This window comes from Carcharhinus amblyrhynchos, chromosome 4, assembly GCF_965287045.1.
Source record: "Carcharhinus amblyrhynchos chromosome 4, sCarAmb.v2.hapA, whole genome shotgun sequence".
NCBI classification, from domain to species: Eukaryota; Metazoa; Chordata; class Chondrichthyes; order Carcharhiniformes; family Carcharhinidae; genus Carcharhinus; species Carcharhinus amblyrhynchos.
This window is the reverse complement of record NC_137327.1, coordinates 24086078-24105589: the sequence shown is the minus strand read 5'-3', so window position 1 is coordinate 24105589 and position 19512 is coordinate 24086078. Positions and strand designations below refer to the sequence as shown.

At 44.0% G+C, this 19512-nt stretch overlaps 1 protein-coding gene across 1 annotated transcript in view; it reads left to right on the top strand.

Moving 5' to 3' along the window:
- Positions 1-19512, top strand: part of cdh31 (cadherin 31) — a 61372-nt gene that overhangs the window by 30972 nt on the left and 10888 nt on the right. The window contains exons 8-12 of the mRNA XM_080186842.1: positions 4825-4953; positions 6702-6884; positions 10420-10664; positions 12839-12981; positions 18304-18528. Of these exons, the coding sequence (XP_080042968.1) occupies positions 4825-4953; positions 6702-6884; positions 10420-10664; positions 12839-12981; positions 18304-18528 (925 nt within the window). The remainder of the gene's footprint in view (positions 1-4824; positions 4954-6701; positions 6885-10419; positions 10665-12838; positions 12982-18303; positions 18529-19512) is intronic.

Below are 19512 nucleotides of genomic sequence, written 5' to 3'. Positions count from 1 at the left end.
TTTTTATGTGGTTAAAAAGAAATGTTCAAAAAGTGACCAAAAGAAAAATTTTTTATTGTCCTGATGATTTTCTCCAGCGTCACACACTGCAGTCCCTGGAGACCGATACTTAATTCCTGGAGAGCTAGCAACCCTGTGTCAATCGTAATCCCCAGAATGTTCATAGTCGGGGATTTGGTGATGGTCATGCCATTGGTTCATGGGGAACTGGTTAACTTCTCTCTCATTGTGATAGCCTTTGAGTGCAAGTAACATTTGTGCCACACATCAGTTCAAGTTTGAATATTGTTCCAGTCTTGCTGTATATGGGCAGGGACTGAGGAGTCATGAATGGTGCTGAACATTGTGCAGCCATCAGCAAATATCCTCCCCTCTGACCTTCTGAATGAGGAGGTTTCAAGAACACTATGCTTAAGGGCCCCTGAATCAATATCCTGGGACTGAGATTCCAACAGCCACAAACATCATCCTTTGTGCTAAGTATGATTCCTTGAGTGAAGTGTCTCCCCCCAATCCCATTGACTCCAGGTTTGCTGTTGTTCCTCAAGGCCGCACGATGTCAAATCCTACCTTGGTGTCAAGGGCAGTCACTGACACCTCCTCTCTTCTTTCTGTGACTGGACCAGGCCAGGTGTTGAGTGGTCCCAGCAGAACCCAAACTGGGTGCTGTGTGCAGGCTATTACTGAGTAAGTGATGCTTGATAGCATTGTTGATGACTTTGATCACGAGGAGAATATGAAGTGGTATTGGCCAGGTTAGATGTGACCTGCTTTTTGTGGATTGGGTATAGCTGGGCAATTTTCCACATTGACAGGTAGCTGCCAGTGTTCACAATCGCAGAATTGCTAAGGTGCAAAAGGAGGCCATTTGGCCCAGCTTGTATATACTGGCTCTCCAAATGAGCATCGTGACTTGATACCATTCTCCTGTCTTTTCCTCTTATCCATGCATATTTTTTCTATTCAAGTAATCATTTAATACATTCTTGATAGAACATGCCTCCACCACACTTCCAGGCCCAAACCACTCGTTATATGAAGGGGTTTTTTTTGTATCACACTTGCTTGTGTTGAAGCTGTATTGGACCAGCCTGGCCAGAGGCATGACAAATTCTGGAGCACAGGTCTTCAGTACTATTGCCAGAATGTTCTCAAGGCCTGTAGAATTTGCAGTATCCATTGCCTTCAGCTGTTTCTCTATATCTCGTGGAGTGAGTTTGTCTCCAAATAAATGTTGAGCCACTGACCAGATCATCGGGGGGAAAAAAAGCTTATTATAATATCATAAGTATCAATTACTTTTCCTTTCTCCCCAACTGTGTCAACAAAGTAAAACCTGTTTGAGAATCTGGGCTCTCAGCCTCACTTCATAATGCTTCCCGGAAAAGATTTTATTCTAAGTGCTGGAAAAACCCAGCAGCTCTGATAGAGAGAGAAACCGAATTAATGGTTCAGTTACAGATGCCTCTTATTTTAAACTGAAGCCAGTTAGAAATGTGGTGGGTTTTATGCTGTTGAATTAGTGAGAGAGGGGGTCAGGTAGAACAAGTGGGAAGGTCAGGAATAGGTGAGAGGTTGGGAGAGATAAGTGACAAAGATGTCATGGGCCAAAAAGCAATGAGAATGGTGCTGGTAAAGTGATAACGCACTGATCCAGAGCATGTGTTAATGGCAGAACAAAGATCTGAATTAGAGACATGAAAACAAGATTCAGACCGGCAAGTGACACAAAATGAATCAAGGTGCAAGACTGAATGTGGTCTGATGTTGAACACTGAGCCCCCACTTAGAAGGTGGAGATCATCCTGCTTGTGTTGGACTCCACTGGACCAAAGAACAAAAACAGCCCGGGAAACAGGCCCTTCGGCTCAACGAGCCCGCGCTGCCATCTCAACACCACCAGTCCCCCTCTCCACTCACGACCCCTGTCTAATGTTTTATGGCCATCCATTGAGGGAAACTGATTTAGGGACAATTTATTCCTGCCAATCAGCCTAACAGCACATCTTTGGGGTGTGGGAGGAAACCGGAGCACCCGGAGAAAACCCACGCAAGCGCGGGGAGAATGCGCAAACTCCCACAGACACCGGCCCAAATCCATGTGTCTGCACAGCAATCAGCGATAGTCACTGAGCTGTCATCTTGCCCAGTATAGGCACACACTAACGACATGAAGCACTAGGCCAATCTCGAACAACCAAGAGCAGCCCAAGTGCGACCCATCGCGTGTATACTCCTCGTTGGACATAAGGCGGACCGACTTAAAACCTGTGAATGAAAAGGGAAAAAAAACATTATTATTGTACCATATCCATTTACCTTACCAGGGACACCCCAATGCTAATGACCCTTATTTAAAACAATCTCCTATATCCACCCATCTCCAACCCAGTCATGTGCCTGTCTAAGTTACTCTTAAATGACTCTAGCGTGTTTGCCTCCACCACCTTACTTGGCAGAGCATTCCATACCCCCACTACCCTCTGGGTGAAAAACCTCCCTCTAATATCTGTGTTGTACCTCTCCCCCCCTCACCTTAAGTCCATGGCCCCTTGTCCTACGTGTCTCTATCATAGGAAATAGCTTACCTTTGTTTACTCTATCTATACCCTTCATAATCTTATATACCTCTATTAGATTCCCCCCTCAGTCAGCATCTTTCAAGGGAAAAGAGCCCCAATTTCTCCAATCTTTCCTCATACCCCAGTCCTTCCATACCAGGCAACATCCTGGTAAACCTCCTCTGCACTCTCTCCAGAGTCTCCACGTCCTTCCGGTAGTAAGGCGACCAGAACTGGACGCAGTACTCTAAATGCGGCCTAACCAACGTTCTGTACAACTGCAACATTAGACTCCAGCTCTTATATTCTATACCCCTTCCTATAAAGACTAATATACCATAGGCTTTCTTCACCACACTCTCCACTTACACTGCCACCTTCAAAGACTTGTGCACTTGCACCCCCCAGGTCTCACTGCAATTTTATACTCCTTACGGGCTTACCCTTTACCATATAACTCCCCCCTACATTATTCTGGCCAAAATGCATCACCTCACATTTATCCGGATTAAACTCCATTTGCCATGTATCTGCCCAATCAACCAGCCTATCAATATCCCGCTGTATTGCCAGACACTGCTCCTCACTGCCTGCCAATCCAGCCATCTTGGTGTCATCAGCAAATTTGCTGATCACACCACCTACTCCCTCTTCCAAATCATTTATATACACTACAAAGAGAAGAGGTCCCAGTACCAAGCCCTGCGGCACACCACTAGTGACAGACCTCCAGCTAGAAAAGGACCCCTCCACTACTACTCTCTGACTCCTCTTTGCAAGCCAGTTCTCTACCCATCTAGATACCTGACCACATATCCCGTGAGCTTTAATCTTCTGTACCAACCTACCATGAGGGACTTTGTCAAACGCCTTACTGAAATCCATTTAGACGACATCAACGGCTCGTCCTTCGTCGACTGTTTTTGTCACCTCCTCAAAGAATTCTACCAGATTCGTAAGGCAAGATTTCCCCTTTACAAAGCCATGCTGCATATCCTTGATCAGATCGCAACGCTCTAAGTGCTCATACATCCTATCCCTAAGAATCCTCTCCATCAACTTACCTACCACTGACGTTAAACTCACCGGCCTATAGTTACCCGGGCTATCCCTCCTACCCTTTTTAAACAACGGTACCACATTCGCTATCCTCCAGTCCTCTGGGACCTCACCTGTGTCCAAAGAAGAGACAAAGATTCGCGTCAGAGGCCCAGCAATCTCATCCCTCACCTCCCTAAGCAGCCTAGGATAAATGCCATCGGGCCCCGGAGATTTATCGGTTTTAATGCTACCTAAAAGCCCAAACACTTCTTCCCTCGTAATCGATAGATCTTTCAATTGGTCTACCACTGCCAGTTGAAAATGAAGCTGGTTTAATTGAGTATAAAATTGGAAGAAATGTGGTTTGTTAGAGAGTATGTGAGAATTGAATTAGTTTTGAATTGCTCTAGCAGTGACAATGGGCAAATGGTTGGCTGTTTTTATAACATTTAAAGACTTAGCAAGAGGGGCGTGCTTATTTTTGGGTGCTTTGCTCACGCTCTCTAAATGTTAGAGGACCCTCAGATTTTTATATCTTGGCTCTTTTATTGTAATGCTGGGATTGGACTCTGCATGGGTAAGCGCTCCATCGAGTTGGATTGCAAAGGCCTGGAGGAGCACTGGATGGGTCTCGAGTCTGTGATTGGGGTTTGTTTAGAAATCAAGCAGGAAGAACATCCAGCTCGAGTGTCGGGGCAGTCAAGATCAGGAGTGTGGTGGGAAGATCACTGATCTTGAGTTGGTGGGGGCGGTGCAGGGTCATGGTTGCTAGGATGTTGAGGCTGGGACCAGTAGTGAGATGGGTTGGGGGGGGGGGGGAGGTGGGGGATGCCTGGAAGACTTGAGTCTGGTAATAAGATTTGCAACAAAGTGTGTATGCTCAACAGGCACCACTAAGTCCTGAAAAGGCACTGAGCATCCGTAACACCCATTTCACATCCATACAGCCTTTGATCACTTTGTAAAACTGAGGGGCTTGAGAAGGTGAGATTTTTTTTGATCTGATGTGGCCCAAAAATGTATGGGGTCACGGAGATGGGGGCAGAGATTGGGCTGGGTAAAAGATACTGTTTCGGAGAGTGGGTGCAAACTCGATGGGCTAAATGTCATCCTCCGCTGTTGGGATTCAATGAAAAATAAGGATAACTGTTGGCTACAAGAGTATTAGTGTACTTAAAAACAGCATTTAACTTATGTGTGTTCTTCCATTTTGTTTCTCCAGAGAGTGAGTCAATATACACTCGACATTCAAGCAGCAGATTTAGAGGGACAGGGTATGCTCACCACAGCTAAAGCAATAATCACTATCCTTGACGTTAATGACAATGTTCCGCAATTTGTGACGAAACAGGTAAATATTTCTGATCAGATGAGTTCAAAATGTCTTCCTGAATGTGTAACTGGTATTTTAAATGCAAGTGGACTTGCTGTATTAATTCACTGTGGAATTTCAACATTATTTTTAGAACGTAAACACAATGGCATTCGCAGTTAGATTTTTGCTCTGCTGTTAGTTACTTGCGCCGAAATGTAGCCGTACCTTTCTCACCCAAACTTCTGACCTGACCAGATGAGGAAAGTTCAATGAATTTGTCCATGAATCTTGAGTGCAGGAGTGTCTGGAGGGGGAAAAAAGAAGACATTTGCCTCCCCCACTCTCTTTTTTTTTTGATTAAGACACTAGCTATCATAAAGTGGGTAATTTTAAAGGTGTAGCTACATTGAGAAGCCAGGAAGCTTGGGAAGCCAATAGGACCTAAGCTGTTTTGCGCACGGCGCAAGCTTTTCACTGAAATGCGGAGCATCAAAGTCATCCTGTAAAATAATGGCTACTCTGATTAGATCATTGTTCACTCTGTACAGCACAAGCTAATGAGTGAGCTTAAGGCCACCATTTTCGATCCTGAGAAGTGCCAGTCTACTTGCGATTTCCCCCGGGAAGGTGTGATATCTCAAAAATTTAAGCAGCTGATGAAGCTGGCCATTTTGTACTGCTGCTTTGATTACTGTTTGCCACTAACAGGATGTTGCCGTCACACAAAAACATCATCTGCCTACTGATGAATTATGTGGTATATGAATTTGTGTGTCAGTGTGCAGCTTGGTACATTAGCTGTATATCCCAAAGGCTGATCATGTCTTGACTGTTGCCAAGGATAAAGCTGTATCACATCCACCTCTACTTGCTAAACTCAAAACATAATGTCAAATGTTAGATGTGATTCTGCAGTTGGACAATGTGCTAAATAATCCCAAATGTGCTAAGAATTACACTTGACAGAAAATTTAGTTGGACTCAATGTGGCACATTTGTGTTTTGGAAGCTACATAGATTAATACAGAAAGCCCTCTTATTTGCAGACAGATTGAACATGTATATGCATCATGTCTGTTGTGGTAGCTAATTTGCTGGGGTAACGTCTTGACCAATCACAGTCAACCTGCCAGGTTTAAATTAAACAAAGCCAAGCAATTAACTGTCAGTCATCAGTCAACTGGTGCATTCCCCATGGCAATGTCTCTGCCCATCAGAGCCCACTTGTCAACCAATCATCCGTGTCCTCATGAAACGTTAATTGCTTTTCCCTTTACCTTCTTGGTATTCTCATGAATGTCCTGATGAGTGCAAGATGAAACACTTTGACTTGTGTCTTCTTTCAGTGATACAACTATTAGTAAATCTGAATTTCTATGAACTGCTTCATCCAATAGTTTTAATGACTAAAGACCCTATCTGGTGTGTTATGTTGGCATACAAGCCCAGGGGGTCCCATTTTTTTTGATTATTTATACATTGGACCATTACCCAGGGTTGGTTGATGTTAATGACTGGAATTAAGATTAGAATCAGCTTGTAATGCTGCCTAAGGGCCACTCTCTTGATGAATGATCATTTGTACAAAAATGCCAAAGGATTGGACCTATGGGACAAATCTGCAGCAAATTTAGTTCCTTCAGGAGAAGAGACTCATTTGGAGTTGAAATGGAGTATTGGAAGGAGGGAGCAGTCATCCCATTAACTTGTGCTGGACTTGAACCCAGATGGGGCATTGTGCTAACCTGCTTTCTCTAATAACTATATATTCTTCTGACTTGCAGGTTACTGTAGAGGTTCCTGAAAATGAAGTGAACTATGATGTAACAAGACTCGCTGTGACTGACAAGGATGCGCGAGGTGAACCTGCCTGGAGAGCAGTTTTCAGGATAGTTTTTGGGAATGACAAAGAACAATTCAAAGTGACTACTGACTCTGAAAATAATGGCGTCCTTACAATCATTAAGGTAGGGCATTCCATTCTGTTTGTAAATGCTGTGGGCCAATGTATATTGTCAGAATTTTAAAAATATTGTGTATTTTTCAATTCATTCAAATTGTTGGTGTTTACGAGTTAATTTTTCGCATTTCCTGCAGATACCAGGGTCAAACGGTACCCGTGCACTAACCCATTGTTATTGAGGGTACCGATGCTTATAAAGCTCATTTTGTTAGTGTCACAAGTAGGCTTACATTAACAGTGCAATGAAGTTATTGTGAAAATTCCCTAGTTGCCACACTTTATTCGGATACACTGAGGGGAAATTTAGCATGGCCAATGCACCTAGCCAGCACATATTTCGACTGTGGGAGAAAATCACAGCACCCGGAGGAAATCCACGCGTGTGCAGGGAGAACGTGCAAACTTCGCACACTGACCCAAGCTGGGAATCAAACCCTGGTCCCTGGCTCTGTGAGGCCATGATGTGAAGATGCCAGCGTTGGACTGGGGTAAACACCAGTAAGAAGTCCCACAATACCAGGTTAAAGTCCAACAGGTTTATCTGGTAGCAAAAGCCACTAGCTTTCAGCACGCACGCTGCTCCTTTGTCAGGTGAGTGGAAGTTCTATTCACAAACAGGGCATATAAATGACACAAACTCAATTTACAAAATAATGATTGGAATGCGAGTCTTTGCAGGTAATCAAGTCTTAAAAGTACAGACAATGTGAGTGGAGAGAGGGTTAAGCACAGGTTAAAGAGATGTGTATTATCTCCAGCCAGGACAGTTAGTGAGATTTTGTAAGCCCAGGCAGATGGTGGGGGTCACAGATAGTGTGACATGAACTCAAGATCCTGGTTGAGGCTGTCCTCGTGTGCGAAACTTGACTATTAGTCTCTGCTCAGCAATTCTGCACTATCGTGTGTCATGGAAGTCACTTTGGAAAACACTTACCCAAAGATCAGAGGCCGAATGCCCATGCTGAAGTGTTCCCCAACAGGAAGAGAATGCTCTCTCTTGCCTGGTGATTGTCGAGTGGTGTTCATTCATCCGTTGTTGTAGCGTCTACGTGGTCTCCCCAGTGTACTATGCCTCGGGACACCCTTTCCTGCAGCGTATGAGGTAGACAATGTTGGCCGAGTCGGAAGTGTATCTGGTGTACCCAGTGGATGGTGGTCTCGCGTGAGATGATCCGGCGCAGAGGTTGCCATGGCAGGGTTGTGTGGTGTCATGATCACTGTTCTCCTGAAGGCTGGGTAGTTTGCTGCGGACAATGATCTGTTTGTGGATGTGCGGTTGTTTGAAGGCAAAAAGTGGGGGTGTGGTGATGGCCCTGGCGAGATGTTTGTCTTCATCGATGACATGTTGAAGACTCTGGAGAAGATGTCATAGCTTCTCCGCTCCAGGAAAGTACTGGGTGATGAAAGGTACTCTGTCCAACGTGTCCCTTGTTCCTCTTCTGAGGAGGTCGGTGCGGTTTTTCGCTGTGGCACGTCAGAACTATTGATCGATGCATCAGCGTCATATCCTGTTCTTATGAGGGCATCTTTCAGGGTCTGAAGGTTGCGATCCTCCTCATCTGAGCAGATCCTGTGTATACGAAGGGCTTGTCCATAGGGGATGTCTTCTTTAATGTGTTTAGGGTGGAAGCTGGAGAAGTGGAACATTGTGAAGTTATCAGTGAGCTTGCAGTACAGTGATGTGCTGAAGTGACCATCCTTAATAGAGATGCGTGTGTCCAAGAATGTAACCGATTCCAGAGAATAGTCCATGGTGAGTCTGATGGTGGGATGGAACTTGTTGATGTCATCCTATTATTTCAGTGATTGTTCACCATGAGTCCAAGGAAGGAAATGTTATCGATGTATCTAATGTATAGCATCAGTTGAAGGTCCTGTGCGGTGAAGAAGTCTTGTTCGAACCTATGCATGAAGGTGTTGGCATACTGAGGTGCGAATTTAGTCCCCATGGCTGTTCAGTGTGTCTGGATAAAGAACTAATTGTTGAAGGTGAAGACATTGTGGTCCAGGATGAAGCGGATGAGTTGTAAAATTGAATCTGGAGATTGGCAGTTGTCAGCATTGAGTACTGAGGCAGTTGCAGCAAGCCATCATCGTGGGGGATGCCGGTGTAGAGTGCCGAGACGTCCATTGTGACGAGGAGTGCTCCCCGGTTCAAATGCTCCATGTGTGCTGAGCTTCTGTAGGAAGTCCATAATGTCAGGACAAACGCTGGGGGCTCTTTTGTAGAATGGGTTTCAGGATGCCCTCGACGTAGCCGGAGAGGTTCTCACACAGGGTCCCATTGCCTGATACGATGGGAAGGCTGGGTGTTTTTAGCCTTTGTATTTACAGGAGGCAGTAGAAATCTCCAATGCAGGGAGTGAAATCTGTGAGGCAGCAGTGCTAACCAACTGATCAAATTGAAAACTAGTCTCAGTAATAGTGACCATTGTTGTTCTAAAATCTCATCTGGTTCACTATATCCTTTCCGAGAAGGAAATCTGTCATTCTTACCTGGGCTGGCTACATGTGATTCCTGGCACCACAGCGTGGATGACACCCTCTGAAATGCCCCCAAAAGCCATTCATTTGTATCAAACAGCTACATGGCCCAAAAAGGGAATGGAACCAGAAAGACTCATCTACAACCTATATACCAGAAATGATAATGGCAAACCCACCCTTGTTGATCGTGTAAAGTCCTCCTTGCTAACATCTGGGGACTTGTGCCAAAGTTTGGAGGGCTGTCGCACAGGCTAGCCAAGGAACGGTCATTAGAATCATAGGACACTATGGCACAGAAACAGGCCTTTTGGCCCTTCTTGGCTGTGCCGAACAATTTTTCTGCCTAGTTCCCACTGACCTGCACCTGAACCATATCCTATAGAACCATAGGACACTACAGCACAGAAACAGGCCTTTTCACCCTTCTTCTATTGGCAGAATCATACCTTACAGGCAAGGTCCTAGTGGTATACTGGAGCCCATGAAATCTCATGGCATCAGGCAAGGAAGTGTCTTGTGATTACCACCCTTGCCCTCTACTTAACTGACAAATCAAGTAAGCCTCTTGTGTTGAACACCACTTGGAAGAAGCAGCAGCAAAGGCACAATGTACTTTGGGTGGGGGTAAGTAGCAGCACAATTCACCAAGCTGGCTTCATCCTCTAGGACATAACAGCAAGACTGGGTCTGCGGCAAGTGGTGAAGGAAACCAGTACCCTGGGCAGTAAATGCATGCAAAGGCCAACCTATTCAAGTTCCTTTCCAAATCTCTCTCTGTCCTGACGTGTGACAGGAAGCTAAGTCAGAATCCTGGACCACTCTTCCTAACAGCACTGTGGGTGTACCTACATCACAGATCGCAGCTCACCACCAACTCAAGGGCAGTCAGCGGGGGTATGGGGGGGTAATAAATGTTGACCTAGCCAGTAATGCTCACATCCCATTAAAGAATATGTTAACATTGCACTTTTGTGAACTTTTTTTTTGTTTGAAAATGTAATAGCTCTTTAATGTTGCATGGACTTGTTGAATTTTTGTCTTTCTGTATGCAGCCACTGGATTACGAGAAGAACAAAAAGCACGAGGTGATCATTGAAGTCAAGAATGAGGTTGAATTCACCTCGGGCGTGCCACTCTCTTCTGCTACCGTCACTGTCCTTGTGAATGATGCTAATGAAGCACCGATATTTAACCCAACTGAAAAGGTTGAAGAGAAGCCTGAGAACTTACCAAAAGGAAGTACAGTGACTACTTACACTGCAAAGGACCCCGACACTGCTCAAGTGCAAATCATTAGGTATAAAATGGATTTTTGGGAACATTTTTCAATTCACTGCTAACTTCCTGTTCTCTCAAATGCAGCAGCTAAATGCCTCCTGCCCATTGGCACTGCCACTGGAGATTATTGCACGTGCATCTGGAAACTGTAAATAGTCAACTTTGAACTATTCAGGACACTAATCTGGTTGCTGGTTGTTGTTGGAAATGTTAATGCATCAAGGCACATTCTACCCCTGTAGCATGAGACAGATGGTTGTGAAGTGGCTAAAAAATCTGAGTGGTATATAATGGGTGGTCAATTCCCAACCATCCATTCTCTTCCCATGACCCATAGCTCACCTTCATTCACTTGAATCTGAAACTTGTCAAGTGGCATTGTTGTCTCTGTGTCTCTGTGTCTCTGTGTCTCTGTGTCTCTGTGTCTCTGTGTCTCTGTGGCCATCAGTACCAAATCTGTCAGTATTCCTCTGTCCTGAAACACCATGTGCATTCCAGCTTTTCCACAATCTCTCAGGTACCCAACCATGCCAACAGAATACCACTACTCACAGGCTATGTTAAGGTATCTCCAACCTTTTAAAATGATTTCAGACATTTGGCTTCTCACTAGCCAACTTTGCCAAGTCTGTTCAGACTTCAATTATGAACCTCTCTCTGTCCCCTTCTTTAACTTTAGTGAACTGTACCTTTTATTCAATTTCCAGTGCACTTGTCCCTTTGACTTCAGTCTTCCTGGAACTTCTTTTCTCGTTCCCTAGTCTGTAGAACTAGCTTTTTAGGTTTTCTCCTCCCTTATTTTATTGTCCTGCTGCTGTTGCGATTTCTGTGCGAACTACTTCCTCTCCAGTTACCTAACTGCTATTGGGTTCAGTTTAAAACTAAGCTCAAATATTCTTTCTAACTGAAAGTGGCCTCTAGTTGATCAGCAACAACCCAGTCTTACTTTAATACTTATGTATTTTTGCATCATAAATACTTTAATCACAGTGCAGTCACATTTTGGCATGAAGCTAAAATCCCTTTTTGTTATACCTGAATCTAATGTTTCAACCCTTTCTTGCGCACAAACTCAAAACTATGCTTTTTCTAATCTCAAAAAGTACAAATGTGGTTTACTTAAAACTTCTGACAACAGCTTGAGTAATAATGGTGATGGGCTCTTTGTGATTGGAATATGTCCCAGTTGTAAGTGACTTCACTGTCTTCTGTTCATTGAACTGGTAGTTCATGTTGGCATCTTTGGTGCTGGGGGATCTTCTGTGGTTGCACCACTTGTGGTCTCCCTCGGGTGCTGTGCACCGGTGTGGAGTGGTCCCTGCCTGAAACATGCTGAATCAAATTTGCTGTCAGATGGGCTGGCTGGTTGCAGTATTCTCCCAAGATCGATTTTCTGCAGTGTAGAAGTTTGTAAGGCTTGGGCCATGAATCAGTGAATTTGTGTTCACACTGCTCTTGCATGCTGATAGCAGATTTCTGCATATTTTCTTGTATCAACCTTTAAACTGAGAGGCTGGGTACCTTCATGCCAAGAGATGCCTCACTCTTAAATTTTCCTGCCTCTCTTTTTATTACTCTGTATTTTTTCTCGAAAATAAAAGACACTGTTTCCTCTGCTGTGTATTCTCTGCTTTGAAAGTGATTCATTTTCTCATCTCTTTCTCTATACCTTTTCCATTTTCATAATTTCAGACGCTGTGGAACTACTTGCCTCTTCCAGTATCTCCATTTTTTTCCCCAGGTCCCAGTAAACCCTAATAAAATGAGATGAGATTTTAAGAACTCCAAACTTGGTATTGCTACTTGTTGCTACTCAACTTTGCACGATGGACTCTTCTCTTTTAGCTAAAAAGGCAATCAATAGCATAACTGCCATATTTCTTGAGCAAATGCCTATGCCCCCTGCCCACAAATGCTAAAATGGTTGATGATGTCTCCATTACATCCATGATCCCAACTGGTGTCAGAGGTGACATTGGTTTCACTAAATCCAACAAATGTTTAACATTTTAAAAAAAAGCAACACATTAAAGTTGTTGCAAAATAATTTTACTCTCAAGCCATTATGGCATAGTTACCAAGCTTGCAAATGCATTGTTGTTCTATGCTGAAGCATTTTGTCACTACAGAATGACAGATTTGAATGAAAATATATTGGGCTTTACATGGAAACTGTTTTGACCCACTTTGCAGATATCGAATGGGAAGTGACCCAGCAGAATGGTTTGCTGTTGATCCAGAAACTGGCATGATTAAATTAAGAAGCGAGATGGACAGGGAATCCGTATATGTTAAGAACAGCACCTATATGGCAACAATCCTCGCCTATGATGATGGTAAGAATGACTTGACTTCTTTAAAAAATGACCAAACTCTCATTGCTTTAACAGTTTGCTGTTCTTTTATCAGTGACTGTGTTGCTGCAGTGCTGGTCTTCTATTGGTTAGGTCACAAGGTGGATTATGAATTGTCATGGCTGATTTGGCACTTAAATTGAAAATTCTCTTGTTTTAAAAATACACTGTAATGTGCTGCAGATTAATTTTTTCTGTGACATCCCCAACATCTGGTGCATCTGGCTGGCCAATTGACACAACCTGAACAATAATGGCCACATCTCTATTAAAACCACCTTCTAAACGGAAGTGGGGGGAATGTTGGGAAATCAAGTTTTTAAAAACTAATACTTTCAGGTGAGAATTATGAAAAAGCTCGAACTGTATCAAACACAGAAAAAAATTCCATTTGTATTGGTGTTTTTTTTTTCTCTTCTCCATCTTAGTTCTAAATAGTTTGTGTAGTGAATGGTGATGGTGGAACTTGATTGAATCTACAATGCTATGATGCATTGAGACAACACTATTTTGGTTTGTAAACGTCCAACACTTGAAGCCCAATTAAAATTTCCAACTTGGTGTGTGACTGCAAAACTCAAGAGACCAGGCTTTGGAAAGGAGTGATAGTAGAGGAATGTAGGAAATTACAAAGTCATCTGCGTGGATAGGATTAAAGAAAATCCTAAGGCATTTTACTCCTATGTTAGAAATAAAAGGATGGTTAGAGGGAAGATTGGTCCTCTCAGGGACAGAGGAGGGGAACTATGCTTGGAGCCTGGGGGAATGGGGGAGATCCTGAATGAATACTTTGCGTCGGTATTCACGCAGGAGAGGGGCCTGATGTCTGGTGCTGTGCTTGAGGAGTTTGAGGATCCGTTGAGGGATATAGTCATCACGAGGGAAGAGGTGTTGGGACTTTTAGACAGTATAAAGACGGATAAATCTCCAGGGCCTGATGGCATCTATCCCAGGCTGTTAAGGGAGGTGAGGGATGAAATTGCTGGGCCTCTGACGCAAATCTTTGTCTCTTCTTTGGACACAGGTGAGGTCCCAGAGGATTGGCGCATTGCAAATGTAGTACCGTTGTTTAAGAAGGGTCAGAGGGATAACCCAGGGAATTATAGGCCGGTGAGCTTGACTTCAGTTATAGGCAAGCTAATGGAGAGGATCCTCAAGGATAGGATGTATGAACATCTGGAGCGCTGCAATCTGATCAGGGATACGCAGCATGGCTTCGTTACAGGGAGGTCATGCCTTACGAATCTAGTGGAATTTTTTGAAGAGGTGACAAAAACGGTTGACGAAGGACAAGCCATTGATGTCGTCTATATGGATTTCAGTAAGGCGTTTGACAAGGTCCCTCATGGTAGGCTGATAGAAAAGGTGAAGGCTCATGGGATACAAGGCCAGGTATGTAGATGGGTGGAGAACTGGCTTGGGAGGAGGAGACAGCGAGTAGTAGTGGAAGGCTCCTTTTCCAATTGGAGGCCTGTCACCAGTGGTGTGCCGCAGGGCTCGGTACTTGGACCTCTTCTATTTGTGGTATATATTAATGACTTGGAAGAGGGGGTAGGTGGTGTGATCAGCAAATTTGCTGATGACACCAAGATGGTTGGATTGGCGGGTACTGAGGAGCAGTGCCTGGCAATGCAACAGGACATAGACAGGCTGGTAGATTGGGCAGATAGATGGCAAATGGAATTTAATCCGGAGAAATGCGAGGTGATGCACTTTGGCCGGAATAATGTGGAGGGGAGTTATACAATAAAAGGTAGAACTATCCGGAGTATAGATACGCAGAGAGACCTGGGGGTGCAAGTGCATAAGTCCCTGAAGGTGTCGGTACAGGTGCAGAATGTGATGAGGAAAGCGTATGGTATGTTAGCCTTCATAGGAAGAGGTATAGAATATAAGAGTAGGAGTCTGATGTTGCAGTTGTATAGAACGTTGGTTAGGCCTCACTTGGAGTACTGCGTCCAGTTCTGGTCGCCGTACTACCGGAAGGATGTAGAGATCCTGGAGAGAGTGCAGAGGAGATTTACCAGGATGTTGCCTGGTATGGAAGGGCTGTCTTACGAGGAAAGATTGGATGAACTTGGGCTGTTTTCCCTTGAGAGACGTCGGCTGAGGGGGGATCTAATAGAGGTTTATAAGATTATGAAGGGGATAGATAGAGTAAATGGTGGTAAGCTTTTTCCGCTACAAGAAATGGATAGAACGAGGGGTCACGGGCTTAGGGTGAGGGGGGCTAGGTATAAGACAAATATTAGAGGGCAGTTTTTCACGCAAAGGGTAGTGGGGGTGTGGAATGCACTGCCGAGTAAGGTGGTGGAAGCAGGCACGCTAGGGTTGTTTAAGAGTCACTTAGACAGCCATATGAGCGGGCTACATATAGGGGGATATAGTAGGCCTTACTGAACATTGTAGGCTTGGGAATACGTTTTGCCTCAGGAATGTTAGTCTTTGCCTGTTTAATAATGAATTTTTTTGTCTCCACAGGCATTTAAGTCCAGCATGGGGCATGCAGGCGGCAGGTTGTAGTGGGCTGCTCTTGGATGTTGCTTCGGGAGTTGCCTATTGCTTCATGTCGTTAGTGTGCTTAAACTGGACCATCTCGAGGGCAACATGACAGCTCAGAGACTATCTCTGTTGCTGTGCGGACACATGGATTTGGGCCTGTGTCTGTGGGAGTTTGCACGTTCTCCCCGTGGTTGCGTGGGTTTCCTCCGGGTGCTCCGGTTTCCTCCCACATCCCCCAAAGATGTGCTTTTAGGCTGATTGATTGGGTACTAAAATTGTCCCTAAATTGGACCTCCCTGATCCTCGCACGTTAGGCGTAGACTAAAATCATGAATAGGTCACTGAGATAGTAGGACGGCGGCGCGGGCTCGTTGGGCCGAAGGGCCTGTTTCCCGTGCTGTGTTGTTCTTTGTATGATAGCTTTACTGAATTAGGGGATTATAAATTTTTTTTTTGGTTTTCCAATGGTAGAAGTGTGGAGTTATCTCTGATAGATGGGTAGAGGGAAACTTTCATTTCCTCCTGTGGTATTCCCCTCCATTCTGGCTGTGCTTTCAGCCAGGGAGTAATTTGCTTACTGGACGTGAGCTCACCAACACCCCAGGAGAATAATATTAGACTGGGAAATAGATCTTTTGGGACAGATCTGATTTGGATTGAGGTTATCACAGTGGGAAAAGGAAGGTGGTTACTGAACTGTCTGATTTTTATTTCAGAGTAGTAGTTCATGCTATGCATTTGCTTAGTGTATGAATTATGCCACTGAAGCCTTTGATTCCAACTATTAATAACAGGGCTGACATTGTAATGACTAAATCCAAGAATTGAGTTAGGGCAAGAAGGGAACAAAATGTGGTTATTGTGTTTATCACACTAATTTCATGAGCATGTACCTGTTGAACTTTAGGCCATTGAATCCACCCCTTGATATAAAGGCCATGGTAGGGATATTGTGGAGCAATTTCTAAGCACGTTTCTTAGCCTGCCTATTTCAGATCAACTTTAAAAAGCTGACTGTAGCAGGGAGGCAATGGCCTTCATATTTAGTGTAGGAAAAATTCATGATGCGCTGGCTGTAAATGGAAAAGGCAAATGGAACAGTATTCAAAAGTAGCTTCTGATGTGACCTGGTTCTGCAAGTGACCGGCTTCTCAAGGTGAAATTCTCCCAAGCCCTCAGCCTCAAAGACAGGAGGCTAAAAAGTCAATTTCATGCCCACATGAATTTCCAGTGGGATCTTCCTCTAGTGCCCACTATGGTGGGTTGGAAAACCCACCAGGGGCCAGGGTGAACCTCTTTTTCTTTCACTTCGTTAATGGGATGCAGACGAAGGCCCAACCCGACATCCACCTCTGTCTTTGGTGGGTCGGTGACGTTGGGCACCCTTTTTAAATATGGACTGTTTTGCCACCCAGGCCTGACCCATTACGGTGTAAAATCCCCAGTTCCATCCTTAATGAGGGTGGGGTCAGAAGCTTGCTGGCTGCCCACGTTCCCATTCCCAGCACATCACTTAGTCTCCAAATAGGAGCATTCTGCCCTCTGAATTGTTTCACCCACATACTAATCAGTACAGTTATATTGCTTATTTGATCCAATGGGAAATGCATGACAGCCTCTATCAGCTGCAGCAAAATAGTGTCCCCTGTAGAATTAATGTGTCGAGCTTTAAAGGACATAAATAATGTCAGTTTAAATCCTTTCGAAGTTGAAGTTTAATGAACAACAGGAAAGTTAAGAGGAGAAAGCCTTTGTGGGAATGGTACATATTAGAACCTTGCAAATAATCAGAGTAAACCCAAGTGAAATAGTTACAAAGGTGAAGAATTCCCCAGCAACTGTAGTATTCTGTGTTTGTGATTGGTTGTTACTGTTGTTCTTTACCAGTCACTATGCTGCACAAGGGAATTTCCTTGGCTGTTCTGATTAGCCAGTGTAACTTGCATGGGAAATATCCCCTTTTTGCATTTGACTTTTGACATTCATCATAGCAATGATTTAAGTTAAGAACGGGAAAGCTTTGCTTTCAGATCTAGTAAAAGGCAAATTTGACTTGCATCAAAAAGATGCTTCACGTGAAGGGAGTGAGGTAGAAGCAAGAGAGCGGGAGTAATTTAACATCAATCTGATGCTGTGATAGAAAGACTCTAGAATCCTTGTAGATAAATGAATTAAGATGAGCTGGATAACTCCCTTCATTTCCAAAGGCTTTCCCCTCTTAACTTTCTCATTGTTCATCATAAAACCTCAGCTTTGAAAGGATTTAAACTGACATTATCTACACACTTTTAAAGGCTCGTCGCACATTAAGTCTACAGGCACCATTATTTTTCTGTGGCTGATGAAAATGATCATGCATTTTTCATTGGATCAAATAAGCAATTTAACTGGACCTTAAGCATAGCACAGTGGTTAGCACTGCTGCCTGGGACCTGGTTCAAATCCAGCCTTGGGCCACTGTCTGTGTGGAGTTTGCAGGTTCTCCCCATGTCTGTGTGGGTTTTCTCTGGGTGCTCCAGTTTCCTCCCACAGTCCAAAGATGTGCAGGTTAGGTTAGTTGGCCATGCTAAATCGACCCATAGTGTCAGGGGATTAGCAGGGTAAATATATGGGGTACGGGACTAGGGCTGGTTGGGATTGTGGTCCGTGCATACTTGATGGGCCAAATGGCCACCACCTGCACTGTAGTGATTCTATGATTTATATTGATCATGCAAAAGGGCACTGAATGATTTCAGTCGACTGAGCAACTTTCATCAAGCTTTGCTTTTCCATTCAGCAGTGCATTTTTTGTCTCCACAGGAACTCCACCTGCCACTGGTACAGGCACACTGCTTGTGAAGCTTGAAGACATCAACGATAATGCGCCCATTGCTACTGCTCCTCCAAACCATGTGTGCAACCATAATCCCGTCCCCGTCAATGTAACCATTATAGACAAAGACATCGAACCCAACACCTTTCCTTATGTCGTGACATTAGTTCATGGAGCTGGCAATAATTGGACTATCAGAAATACAGAAAATGGTAAGCAGTGTGTATTTAAAAAGACAATCTCACTTTTCCTTCCTTTCCAAATCCGTTCATCTGCCTCTTTCAACAAGTTTTTTTTTCCCTCCAGAAGGTGTTGACAGTTTGCTGGATATAAATATTCTTTTCTACTCAGAATCACCAGCTAGCTAAAGTGAAAATTTGTGCTCCCACTTCCCACTCCCATGACAATGTGTATTTATTCTACTGCCTTCAGCTGAGATGTTTGACAAATGGGCTCTGGGAAACTGATCTTAAGCTGGGAAGAGAAAGAATAGGTGGAATGACTGAAAGAGGTTGCTTGTCAGGGATGGAGAAGAGTTCCACAGAGATGATTGGTAAAGGCAGAGAGTGCTTCATACGTGAGGGTTTTAAATTTTTTTGTTGGGTAATGTGCAGCTGTTGTATTTCAGTGTAGAGGTGGATAAAAGAAGTTTACAGCTTGATATATTCTGCATGATCGCCTGGTCAGCTTGTGTTAACTGAGATTGGAAGATGCAACTCCTTTAGGAAAACTGTCAAAAAATGGAAGCCTCAGAAACAAGAGGATTCTGAATGGATGGAAATGGGTGATGTTGAGGAGTTGGTAGACATGATAATAGCAAGGATGTGGGACCTAACCCTCAGCACAAAGCTGAACAGAACTACAAATGATGTAGTGTAGCCTGGGAGGGTTTGATTTGATTTATTATTGTCACATGCATTAGTATACAGTAAAAAGTATTGTTTCTTGCATGCCATACAGACAAATCTTACCATTCATAAACAAGGAAATGGGAGAGTGCAGAATGTAGTGTTACAGTCATAGCTAGGGTGTAGAGAAAGACCAACTTAATGCGAGGGAGGTGCATTCAAAAGTCTGATGGCAACAGGGAAGAAGCTGTCCTTGAGTTAATTGGTACGTGATCTTTTGTATCTTTTTCCCAACTGAAGAAGGTGGAAGAGAGAATGTCAGGGGTGCATGGGGTCCTTTAATTATGC